The sequence below is a fragment of the Zalophus californianus genome, chromosome 6 (assembly GCF_009762305.2).
Source record: "Zalophus californianus isolate mZalCal1 chromosome 6, mZalCal1.pri.v2, whole genome shotgun sequence".
In the NCBI taxonomy this organism is placed as follows: Eukaryota; Metazoa; Chordata; class Mammalia; order Carnivora; family Otariidae; genus Zalophus; species Zalophus californianus.
In genome coordinates, this window is record NC_045600.1 from 115,957,115 (window position 1) to 115,970,706 (window position 13,592).

The 13,592-nt window shown below is 43.8% G+C and overlaps 1 protein-coding gene across 1 annotated transcript in view; it reads left to right on the forward strand.

Annotated features, from left to right (window-relative positions):
- Positions 1 to 11,586: 11,586 nt before the first annotated feature.
- The window catches only part of ETFA (electron transfer flavoprotein subunit alpha), an 88,936-nt gene continuing 86,930 nt past the window's right edge, over positions 11,587 to 13,592 (forward strand). The window contains exon 1 of the mRNA XM_027571820.1: positions 11,587 to 11,751. Coding sequence (XP_027427621.1) covers positions 11,713 to 11,751 — 39 coding nt within the window. The 5' untranslated portion in view covers positions 11,587 to 11,712. The remainder of the gene's footprint in view (positions 11,752 to 13,592) is intronic.

Sequence of the window (13,592 nt, forward strand, 5' to 3'; positions counted from 1 at the left end):
TCTCTTTTTCTTCCAACCAGACTGCTGCCCCTAAAATACTCAAATACAGAAATTCTGGGGTGGCTCCGGGAAGCAGTGAACTTGAGCCCTATAGATGGATAACAAAGAGAACTGAGGGGTATTAAAGTGTAAAACAGCAATGCTCACTCACACAGTCCTGAAACACTGGTGGGTCTAGGTTGGTGTATGAGATGTGTACAAGACCTTTGTAATTATCAGTGATTAAATTACCACCTTTTTCAAATGATTTGTTAAAACAGAAAATAAATGAAAGAACTTATCATAACATCCCTCACTTTCATGTGTGATATGTTTGTGTGTCTATGTTGTGTGTGTATCTATATCCTATGCAATTTACACACTTAAAGTGTACAGTTCAATGGGTTTTAGTATATTCACACAGTTGTGCGACCATCACCACAATTTTGGACATTTTCATTATGCCCTCCCCAAAAGTACATACCCATTAGCAGTCACTCCCCATTACTCATTCCCTCCTCAGCCATAGGCAACCACTCATCTACTTTCTATCTCTACAGATTTGCCTATTCTGGACATTTCATATAGAATCATATACTCTGTGCTGTTTTGTGATGGGCTTCTTTTACTTAGCATGATCTTTTCAAAGTTCCTTCATGTGGCAGCATGCATCATTACCTCCCTATTACTGAACAATAGTCTATTGTGTGAACATATCACATTTTATTTATCCATTCATCAGTTGATGGTCACTTGTGTTGTTTTCCCTTTTGGACTATTATGAATAATGCTGCTACGAACATTCATGTACAAGTTTTGTGTGAACACACATTTTCATTTCTCTTGGGCACACACCTAGGAATGGAATTTGCTGGGCCATATGGTAACTCTATGTCTAACATTTTGGGGAGCTGCCAGATTTTTCACCTAATTGGCTGCATCGGGTTCCACTTTCTCCACATCCTCCTCAGCACTTGTGGGATTATCTGTCTTTTTGAGGATAGCTGTTCTAGTGCGTGTGAAGTGCTATCTCATTGTGGTTTTGATTTACAACTCCCTGATGACTAATGATGTCAAGTGTCTTTTCATGTGCTTATTGGCACATGAAGACATTTGTATATATTCTACGGAAAAAAAGTCTATTCAGATTCTTTGCCCATTTAAAAAATTGGGTTCTTTTTCATTATTGGGTTGGAAGAGTTCTTTATATATTCTGGATACAATCCCTTATCAGATATATAATTTGCCAGTATTTTCTCCCATTCTGTGGGATGTCTTTTCACTTTCTTGATGGTGTCCCCTGAAGTACAAAAGTTTTAACTATCAATAAAGTCTAATTTATCGATATTTTCTTTTGCTGCTCATGCTTTTGGTGTTACCTAACCTAAGGTCAAGATGATTTACTCATGTTTCACTCTAAGAATTTTACAGTTTTAGCTCTTATGTTTTGGTCTATAGTTTATTTTGAGTTAATTCTTGTGTATGGTGTAAAGAAGGGGTCCAGCTTCATTCTTTTGCATATGGAAAACCTCACAATGAGTTACTTTTTCAAGGAGAAGCAAAATAATGAGATTTTTGATGCTTGACCTTTCATTATAGCATTTAAAATTCAAATGATTAGATTCTAACTTCCCTTGTGGCCCTTAATTCCTTTCCCCTCCCTCCTTCCCTCCCTCCCTCCATCTCTCCCTTCCTTCCTTCCTTTCTTCCATCCTTCCTTCCTTCTTTCCTTTCTCCTTTCACAGTTGTTGCCAACTTCTTTGTTATTCCTTCAGACAATTAACAAATAGTTATTGAACACCTGCTGCATGCCTGGTAGTTCACCATGGGATGAAGGAGAATATGTACAAAACATAGACTCTGTCCTAAAAGAGTGTACGGTTCAGTTGAGGTAGTGAGTTTCACATATATTAAACATTAATCAATAACAAGGTCAATAACAACCTAGGGTTCAAACTGGTCCCAGAAATACAGTGAAATGTTTGTATTGTGGCAAGACAGCAAAACCACATATAGATCAATGAATACAATTGAAGAGATATGGGGATCAGAGCACTCACAGGCTGCTGGTGGAAATGTAACATGATGTAGCCACATTGGAAAACAGTTTGGCGGTTCCTCCAATGGTGAGACATAAAGTTGCCAACTCTAACCCTAGAGAAATGAAAACACATCCAGACAAAAACTTGTACACAAATGTTTATAGCAGCATTATTCATAAGAGCCCAAAAGTGGAAAAAAAAAAACCCCAAATGTCCACCAACTGATGAATGGATAAATAAAATGTAGTATACCCATATAATAGGATATTATTCAGTCATTACAAAGAATAAAATATGGATACATGCTACAATGTGGGCGAACCTTGAAAAGATTGTACTAAGTGAAAGAAGCTAGTCACAAAAGAGCACAAATTATATGACTCCATTTATAAAAAAATGTTCATAATAGGCAAATCCATAGACAGAAAGTAGATGAGTGGCTGTTTAGGGTTTGGGGAGTGGGGTGATAGGGGTGCGACAGCCAGAGTTTGAGGTTTCTTTTTAAGGTGATCAAAATATTTTAAAATTGACTGGGGTTGCACAACTCTGAATTTACCAAAAATAATGTCATCTGTAAAAATTAAATGGGTAAATTACATGGCACATGAATTATATCTCAATAAAGCTCTTGTTAGAAAACAAAGACACAAAGGCAACCCAAGCCAGAGGGATAAGGAAAAGGAGAGAGAAGTGCAGGCTGGGAGGTCTAAGAAGGCTTCCTAGCAAACAGCTCGTCTGTTCATCCGTCTATTCATTTGTTCATCCATGAAGTATGCATTTACATGTGCCAGATACTGTTCTAGGTGTGAGGGATCCAGCAATGAATTGAACAAAGCCCTTGCCCTGAAAAATAAAATATAGTTAGGAGAAGGAGAAAATGGAGAGGGGCCTACATATCAGCGGTTGAAGAAAGCCTCTTCTGGGAGGTAGTATTTAAGCTGAGACCTGAATGAAGAGTGACTGCAAACTATGTGGAAACTCTGGAAGAAAAGCATTCCAGACAGAGGGAACAGCAAGTACAAAGCCTTCAAGGCAGGAATATGCTTCTGTGTTGGAGGCAGAATAGAAAGAGCACCTGAAGTGGAAGAAAAGAGATAAATCAGAGTCAAGCAGGGGCTAGATCAAGGAAAGATTTGAAGCCACAGCAAGATCTTTGGATTTTTTTCCCTCAGTGTGATGGGGGAGGGTTTTGAACAGAGATGGTATAATGTGGTTTATATTTTAAAAGCATCTCTATTCTGAGGAGGATAGCCTGTGAAGGCAAGAGCAGAGGCTCAGAGACTAGCTGGGAGGCTGCTGCAATGGTCCCAGGGAGAAAGAATGTGGCTTGGACCTGAGCGGAAGCAGAAGGCTAACGTCGACAGGATTTGCTGATGGATTGGGGGGAGGACATGGGTCAGATTTTAAAATGAAATGTTTAAGTTATGTTTCTACCAACATCCTGATTGTAAATTATACAAGCAGAGATTTCAAGCTGGTGACCTGCTGTGCATGTTTGTGTGTGCATGTGTTTTAATCAACTTTATTGAGGTGAAATTTACACATAGTAAAATTCACCAATTTTAAATGCACAGTTGTTTTTAGTTTTGATAAATGTATACAGCCATTGCATATACTACAATCATGATATAGAACGTTTTAATCTCCCTAGAACGTTCCCTCATGCCTGTTTGCCAGGCCTAGCTCCTAGAAACCATTTACCTGTTTTCTGTTCCTGGGGTTGTGCCTTTTACAGACTGTCATGTAAATAGAATCATATGTCCTTTGTGTCTGGCTTATTTCACTTAGTACAGTGCTTTTGAGATTGACCCACGTAGTTGCATGTGTCAGTACTGTGTACCTTTTTCACTGCTTTACAGTGAATGTAATCGACCATACTTCATCATTTTGGGAAGTTCTAACAAAATACCATAGACTGGGTGACTTAAACAAGACAGATACATTTTCTTACAGTTCTAGAAGTCTGAGATCAGGGTATCAGCATGGTTGGGTCCTCATGAGGACTTTCTTCCAGGCTTGCAGATGGCCAGCTTCTCTCTGGGTCATCACATGGGGGAGAGGGCACGGGCACAGGAATCCCATTACGAGGGCTCCAGCCTCGTGGCCTCCTCCACACCTAATTATCAAGGCCCCATCTTCAAATATCAAATTGGGGGTTAAGTCTTCGATGTATGAGTTCTGGGGGATATAATTCAGTCCACAGTACAAATGAATACACCAGATCACAATTTGTTCTATGAATCTGCCAGTGAATAAGTGTTTAGATTATTTCCAGTTTGGGGCTGTGATAAATTAAGCTGTTATAAACATTTGAGTACAATTTCAGTCTGGTCTTGGGCGGAAGCATGGTAATAAAACCTTACCATGGCTAAGCCATCAAACTGCTGTGTGACAGGACAAGTCAGAATATTCAGCTTCTATCTCTGACACACACAAAATTCTGGAACTGACAATATTCCACTAGAACGCATGATGTTCACTATTCACACTGTGAGTGAATGACACGTGATAGATTCAAAATATTTTCAATGAAACGGCTGCTGATGCACAACACAGTGGACCCCACAGGCTCTGCACGCCTTATGTTTTCACAAGCTTTTACATTTGTCTAACTGAGCTTTCTCTGCTCCACACATATCTTTACCACCATCAGTTGTAATACATCTTTGCAGATTCCACTTCAGGTTGCACTGAATTAGTGTTTTCTCAACTTTTTTGAAAATATCCTGTCCATTCAGACTTTTCACAGAGGCCCATCCTACAGTCATTTCAAATTTGGCATTGACTCCTCGAATAAACAATACTAAGTGAGCAGTATCAGTAACATGTTAACTCATCAAAAGCCAAGGAAAGCTACTGGAAATAATCTGCTTTGGCTCTCAATTGATTACTGACTTCCTCCCCTCTGTTCTCTTCTGCCCCCAAATCTCATAGTAGCAAACAAGTTCATTCTCTCTGCACGTATTTTGTCAGCTGCTGCAGTCAGGCCCAATTTAAGGAATTCGCCATCAGTAAACGGCCCTCCTTGTTCGGCTAACAAATGAATGACTCAGTAACTTCGGTTGCAGTTCACTTGCCTTCCCTACCATCTTGAAGAAATTCTGATGTAATGAGATAGTCTGTTTTAAATATCTCACGTAGATTATATTCCCTTTTAAATTTTCTAGCTTTTCTGATGGTTGTTCTCCTATGAATCGAGAATGTTGTATTGGGTGTTTTGTCTATATATTGTATTCTTTTAGCGTGACTATCATGTTATTGCATAATAAACACAATGCATTGCCATCTAGTTCAATAACAGAAGAATTCACATTCCGTTGGATTACTGTTCAGGCTGGCACATCAGCCCAGCTTCTCCTTCTGCCTAATTCTGTTTCTGTCTCACCTTACACAGTTGTGGATCCTAAGAGCACCCTCCTGCTCGTCCTCATGGGTTTGTTCCAAGAGAAGAGCCTGCTTCCAAGAGGAGCAGGAATGTAGGAGGGGTCTGAGAAAGCAGGTGATGAGATGGGGTTTTGGAGCCATCTTTCTCTTTGCTAGCCTAGCACTGAGGACCCCCTCACTGCCGGGACCTGGGACACAGATAACTCTTAGCATTGAAGTGGTAGTCCAGGTGTGAAGACTTTCACTGGTGGTGAACTGGGATGGTATGCTTCCAGAAGGGAATGTACGAGGCACCTAATAAACCTGGGGGGAAGGAAACGGCATGATGGGACTGGGTGGGCAATTATTAAGCTTCACTGAGGCCTTATGGAAAAAATTATTTTAAAGACAAGGAGTCTTTAGAGGCGCCTGGGTGGCTCAGTTGATTAAGCATCTGCCTTCAGCTCCGGTCATGATCCCGGGGTCCTGGGATCGAGCCCCGCATTGGGCTCCCTGCTCAGTGGGGAGTCTTCTTCTCCCTCTCCCTCTGCTGTTCTCAATCTCTCTTGCTCTCTGTCAAATAAATAAATAAAATCTTTAAAAAATAAAAAATAAAAGCGAGGAGTAATTAACAGGCAGTTGTATAAAAGCTAAAGGGCCTCCTACAGCAAGGCAACCTTCAAGGATCTAAAGGATCCCCATCATTTTTCTATTTAATTTACCAGTATTGCCCCTGCAAAAACCAGATAAAACCTAGATGATAACAGTAGACTACCACAAACTCACCCAAGGAGTAGCCCTATGCAGCTCCCACACCAGATTTCCTATCTCTGCTAGAGAAATTAACACAGCCCCAGGTATATTTCCTATTGACATTAATTTGATGAATGGGTTCTTTTTTTCTTTTTTTCGATTTTTTTAGGGGCACCTGGGTGGCTCAGTTGGTTAAGCAACTGCGTTTGGCTCAGGTCATGATCCCGGAGTCCTGGGATCGAGTCCCACATCGGGCTCCCTGCTCAGTGGAGAGCCTGCTTCTCCCTCTCCCTCTGCTCCCCCTCCGCCAGCTCATGCTCTCTCTCTCAAATAAATAAATAAATAAATAAAATCTTTTAAAAAATTAAAAAAAAAGATTTTTGGGGGTTCTTTTTTAATCCTTATGAGAAGAGTGGCTCAGAAACAGTATGCGTTCACATGGAACATACAACAGTATACGTACATTTGTGGTCATCCTCCAAAGTTATGTTAAATTTCCGCCTGTCATAATCCTGCAGAACATCACACTGAATCTATTACATTGATGATGTCATACTAATTCAGCCAGATGGGCAAAATGTGGCTAGCACATTAGAGGCCTGGGTGTGACACATATACTCCAGAGGGTGGGACATAAATTGTATAAAGTTCAGGGGCCTGTCATATCAGAAGGATGTTTAGGGGTCTAGTGTCAAGGGCATGCCACATATCCTATCCAAAGAAAAAGAGAAATTACTGCATCTCCTACCATGAAGAAGGAAGCATAATGCCTGGTAGTTCTCTTTGGGTTCTGGACACAGTATATTTCACACCGGGAATATTGTTCTGGCCCATATTCCAGGTGACACAAAAGGCCCCCAGCTTTCCTTGGAGCTCAGGGCAGAAAAAGGTTATAGAGCAGTTTCAGGCTGCAGTGCAGGCAGTCCCTTTATGCTTCTATAGATGGTATAGATGGTATCAGTGTTTTCAGTGGTAGAAAAAGATGCTGTGTGCAGTTTATGGCAAGTTCCACTGGGAGTCACAACCTTGGAGTGTTGGAGCCCGGCCATGCCATCTCTAGGAGAGATTTATGTGCCTTTTGAAAAAAACTGCTGACATGCAGGGCCTGATCATAGGACACCAAGTGACCGCATGTCATCATGAGGCAGGTTCTATCAAACCCACCAAGACATAATATCAGGCAGCCAGCAACAATCCATCCTCTGATGGAACTGGTGCATCTGGGATTGAACACAAGTAGGCTCAGATGGTTCAAGTAAGTTTTGCTTGAGCAGGCAGCCCAGACGCCAGGTCATTACACCACCATTAGACCAGCACCTCCTCAGCTCGCACTGATGGCTATATGTAGGCTTCCTTACAACCAGCTGCAGGAGGAGGAAAAATCCTGTATTTGGCTTGTGGAGAGTTGCCTCAGTATGTGACTGAGAATGGATGGCAGTTACGATATAGCCTCACTTAGGGGTGACCTTGAGAAACAGGGGTGAAAGAAGATCTCAGTGGGCAGAACTTCAGGAGGTGCACCTGGGCATCCACTTTGTGAACAGAGAAGTGCCCCAAAGTTAGAATATATATGAACTCAGGGGCAATGGTGAAAGGAAATGTATGGCTGGGAGGGGCCTGGAAGAAGAAATTTGGGAAGATTAGGGACAAGAAGCTTGGGATAGAGGCACAAGGATGGATAGATGTATGGGAGTTGCTACAAGGATGGAGATCTTTGTTTAAGTAGTCTCCACACACAACATGGGGCTCGAACTCACGACCCACAAGATCAAGAGTCTCCTACTACCGACTGAGCTAGCCAGGTGCTCCTAGAGTATGAAGATCTTTGTATTATATATTAACACCCACCAGAAGGCATCCACCATAGAAGAGGCATTAAATAACTAAGAAAGGCAAAATTCACTTGGCCAGGTGACCTTAGCCAGTCTCTGTCATCAGCCACCCAGTGCTGGCACTAAGGACACATTAATAAAGTGGTCACAGTGGCAGATATAGAGGCTAGTATGAGCCTAATAGCATGGAATCCCACTTACAAGGACTACTGCTAGCTACTGTAGCTGCTGAATATATCCCCAGTATGATAGCAGTCCTCCAGGAGACCAATTGGCCATGTAGTAGCAAGTTGACTACATTGAACACCTTCCATCCTGGAGAAGCCATGATTCATCCTGGCAGGAATTAACATCTATTCTGGGTACTGTTTACCTTTCTTGCCCACAAGATCCTATCCAGTACCGCTACCTGAGGGCTTTTTGAATATTTCATTCACCAGCACAAGATCTTACATAACATCATGTCAGATCAGGGACCCAACTCACTGAAGTGCAGGTTCAGGAATGAGTCCCTGATCACAGGATTCACTCATCTAGTCATAGACTGGACCACCCAGAAGCTGCTGGCCTGAAAGGGCATCAGAATGGCCTCCTGAAGGCCCACTCGAGGTGCCAGCTTGGAGGCAATACTTAATGAGGACAGGCTTCATCTTCCAGGATGCCACGTACATCTTGAATCAAAGACCTTTATGTGGTGCTGTGTCCCCAGTCAGAAGAATACACGGACCCAGGAACCACGGGGTAGAAGCAGGAGAGACCTACTACCATTACTCTCAGTGGGCACTTGTAGAATTTGGACTTCCAAATCTCACAACTCTGGGCTCTGCAGGGTTAGAGGTATTTGTCCCCAAGGGGGGAATCTTCCACGAGAGTACACAGCAAGAGTTCTATTGAACTAAGCTACAGTGGCTACCTGAGCACTTTGGACACCTTGTTTGCAGGGACCAGCAGGCAAGAAGGAGAGTCATTATCTTGGCCTAGAGTGATCTACTTGGGTGGTTCTCAGTACTCTCTTGCTCAATTTTGACAATAAATGGACAAGTGCAGCAACCCTGTGCCCCTGAGAAATTGTGGTGGTCAGGAGCTCAGATCCTTAGGTAAGCCACTAAGACCAGAGGAGATGCTTGCTGAGGGGGAGGGGAATTTAGGATTGAAAACAAGTAAGGAGACAATGAGTACCAGTTGTGGCCCGTGGACAGGTGCAGTAGCTCGGGCTCTAGTTTGTCCTACTCACCCTCTTCTTCTATGTTTCCACCAGGAATCCTGGGGGAGCATTCCTGAAACCAGCCTGTGAAGAGGAAAGAAGACAGTGAGGTGTTTTCCAAAATAGACTGGAGTAGGCCTTCTAGGGTTGACTGTGGCAAATCCGCCCTCCCTTTCCCCACCCACCTCTTCCTTTTCCACTCATTGAACATCCACAAACATGAACCAGGTAGTAAAAACCATGGGTCTTGCTACCAAAGCATCTCATAACTGAGTGGGAATGACAGACACCCAAATACGTATGCAGAAAATCCTCTAATATAAATGTTTTAGCATTCATGTTTTGGTGGAACTTGACCTCCAGGTAAACATAAAACTCCCCCACCCTCCCCCACAAAGTCCCTAGGGGGCGTCTCACGTGTGTTCAAGAGCAGGTCTGGTCCGTTATCACAGACTTTGGCAGTTTTCTGCCTCTTCCTCTCCTCTGGCTCTGCTCTGCTAGGAGCCGCTCTACTCTGTGGGTATTGCACCTCCGCAGGCATAGATGCTGTTGATTCACCGCAGCCTGGGAGATGACAGAGCTGTCCCATGGGGGTGAGGCTGGGGCATGTTCTCCCCACTTTTGTGTTTTGCTTTGTCATGGGTGGGGAGGCATGGAGGAGGTTAGTTTGTGTACCCATTTTTGACATGGTTTTTAGTTAAATATCCCTTTCAGTTTTTACTTAAAGTATGCTACCCTCTTCCTTCCACTTCCACAGGACTCATAAGAATCGAGTAGGGGACCGGACTGGGAGGCAAATGCAGTGATAAGTGGAACACTAAATTGTCCCTTCCACAGACGATTCACTGGAGGGCGTCCAACAGCTCCAGTCTCCTCATGGGCACAGACATCATCTAGGTGGTTGCAGCTTATGTTCAAGCTGAGTCCTCACCTCATTGTTCACAGAACCAGGAGGATGAAGAAGAGGGAAGGATTTGTTTATCCTGGAAGATCAGGGAAGACGCTACAGAAGAAATGTCCCCTGAGTGGAGTGTTAAAGGTGGAGTAGAGGTGGGGTAAAGGAAAGTGGAAAGAGCAAAATCTGAGCACAGGACCCTTAAAATATTTGTTGACTCAAAGTTCTTGCTCCAGAGAACCTACATTCCCACGCAAGCAGATCAGCAATAAACAAATGAACAAAAATGTGTATCCTTGACCTATAAGCCCTATGTGAGCTAATAGGGTTTATATGTCGTGTTAAGTGGTTTGCATTTTATCTTAAAAGCCCATAGGGGGCCACTGAGGTGTGTTCAACAGGGAAGTAACATCACCAATCTACCCTTTTGAAAGAGCTCTTTGGTTGCAGTGGGAGATGGATTGGAGGGTGAAGACTAGAAGCTGGGAGAACAGTAAGAAGGCAACTAGAGCAATCCAAACACGGAGTCGGGTAGAAGAGAGTCCTAGATGGATTTGGGAGCTGTTTGGGAGTGGAGTCACTAGAACTTAGTGACTGGTAGGATAAGGGAATGAAGGAGAGAAAGGAGTCAAGGATGGTCCCTAGGTTTCTGGCTTGAGTAGTTGTGTGGAGGTGGAAAGCATTTCCTGAAAAAGGGAATACAGAATAATTAAATCTGGAAGGGGATGCTGTCAATTGTGTGGGTTTGAAATGTTGCTGGACTTCCTGAGGAGATGCCCAAGTAGGCTGGTATATATGTGGATCCAAAGGTCAGGAGAGATTTGGCAGCCAAAGGCACTGAAGCCAGGATGTGGGTGGGGTGCCCAATGACAGGCAGAGTGGGTAGAGGAGAGGGCCAGGGTGGGCCCCAAGTCATCCAAATCCAAAGCCTTGCCCAGTCTATTGTTCCAGCCATTTTGCCTCTTTCTGCAGGCAGCACACGGTCCTGTCCCTGTCCTTGGACCTTCCCCTTATGGGTTTTTGCCCACAGGGTTCTTTTTTCTAGAACCTAGCTCAAATATCAACAGTTTGGTGAATCCCTCTTTCCATAAAGGAATGATATGTTTATTTGTATGTTTCCTCCAGAGTCTGATGAGGTCAACATCTCATGCATCCTTTTATTATATTCCCCTGACATGGAAAATATGTACAGCACGTTACAGGTGTGTAGCGTTGATATGTGTGAATAAATGAGCGAGCAAAAGAATAATTGGAGTGAGAGGGCTGGGAAGCCAGGAGACTGACGTCACCAGCTCAGGGGTAAAGTTCACTGTAACAACGGTGCCCACTGTGGGGCTGAGAGGCCTTCTGGGCCACCGTCACTTCTAAGTCACTAGCTCTGCCAGGCCTTCGGCACCCGCGGCCTCCCAGAGTAAAGCCTGGCCTTTTCTCTATTTCCAAGTCTGATCCCTAACTTTCCACCGTCCCCATTGGTTGCGCGACTGCCCAATGGGCAGACAGAATCCGTGAGCTCGCGCTCTTCGCCTGAGGTGTTTCCGCTCTCGTTCGCGTGTCTCGCGAGCGTTATAGTGACTCCCAGAGGCGGGGTTCAGCTCCCGGCTGCCGGAAGGGTGACGGTGCTGCGAGCGGACGGGAGCAGAGACCATGTTCCGAGCTGCAGCTCCAGGGCGGCTCCGGCGGGCGGTGAGTCCCGGAGGGGTGGGCCGAGACCGGTGACGGTCCAGCCTCAGTGTGCTGTCCCTGTGAGAGTCTTGGCGAAGGTCATCGTCTCCCACAGACCTGACCGACCTTAACGTAGACGGGCCCAGCCCGATCTGTAGCTCGGGCTCAGAGTTTTGGGGCCTGCTCTGGACTCCTTCCGGGTCGCCAGCGTTGGGGGGCGGGGGCGAAGTCAGAGGTCAGGGTGACCTCAAGTATGAAGCTGCGCTTCTGCCCGCCCCCCCCTCCGGGTTTATTCCGCACTCTCCCAGGCCGCCAGGTTCTCCGCATTGGCGGGGAGCAGGCTGCCATGTCCCCGGGAATCACTAGCGGAGGGAGGAAAATGTCGCTGCTGGGATGCCCTCTTGGAAAGAGTTTAAAACCTGAATTCACCTGGAAGCCAGCGTTTCTGGAGAAATTAAAACCTTTTTTCTGGGCGCGTCGTGGCTGCTGGCATCCGTTCACAGTCTGGGGGACTGGGGGGCTGGAAGGGGTAGGGTGGTTTTGTGGAAACTTGCTCTGCTCCCTGGCTATTGGGCAGTGTTGAGTATAGGTGATTGTAGTGTAACGTCAGCCATCCAATTTGACAGCTTTAGCCAGTTTTGAAAAGCAGGCATCTTTTCATACTGCAGGCTGACCTGCTTTTAAACCAGTAGTAGATTGTTGGTTAAAGAGCCAGGGAACTTGATAGTGGTAAGTTTTTGATACTTTCCTTAGTGACAAATCATGAGTTTACCACATTTTTCTGTTGTGAGAAATACTGATAGAAAGTATATTTTTGTCTTTATGCTATGGGACAATAGTATTTGGAGGTTGACCAATTACAAGTCAAGTAACAATTTATATTGTGGATTCTGTAAGTTTTCCAATTTCCAATTAGGTTGACTGAAAAATAAGATTGTTAAACTGGGTCAGAAACCTTGCTGATGTTTTGTACTTTTTCTACAGGTTGTTTTAAGCATGCATATTTTCCCATTCACCACAGAGATTTTTCTGAGACATAGCTGGCAATCTTCCTACATGTCTGTAGGTTCTTTTTCTGTGTATTCCTTGTTTCATTAAAAAAAAAAAAATTCCTGTTTGTCCCTGTCCCTTGTGAGAAAAGTTCAAATCCCCGTCCTTCAGGGCATTGTTCATTTTTTATCCCAGGAGATCTTTTTTTTCCTCAGAAGATATAGACATAAACAAGTTAAAGTCATTGATTTGGGAAAATTCCACATATCAGAGTGAGACTGGCAGAAAAATAGCTATGCAGTAATAAGGTAGTTTTGTGGGCAGGTTAGGAGTCTGGCATAAGTGAAGTAATCTTGCGCCTGGGTGGTTCAGTTGATTAAGTGTCTGCCTTCAGCTCAGGTCATGATATCAGGGTCCTAGGATCGAGCCCCCTGTCTGGCTCCCTGCTCAGTGGGTAGTCGGCTTCTCCTTCTGCCCCCCACCCTGCTTGTGTTCTCTGTCTCTTAGATAAATAAATAAAATCTTAAAAAAAAAATAAGTGAAATAATTTTAGTGGGGGTAATTTAGGACTCAGATGTTTTATAGATCTAACAGAAAAAATGGAATGATTAGCTTAAGTTTAACACAATTTGCCAATAGACATACATGGTATTTCCACGTCTTTATTGTGGTTTGCCAAAAAGTTTGACCTTGACTTACTTTGAAAATATGAAGTCAAGCTAAGTAGAGTAGTTGCTCTAAAGTCATAAGAATGTTTCAGAGTTGAATTTCAAGAATATAAGGAAGTGGTGGGAGCACTTCTAAAATAGATCCATAAATACACATACATATTTAACTTTTTAAATTTTGAAATAATTTCAGACTTACAGGAA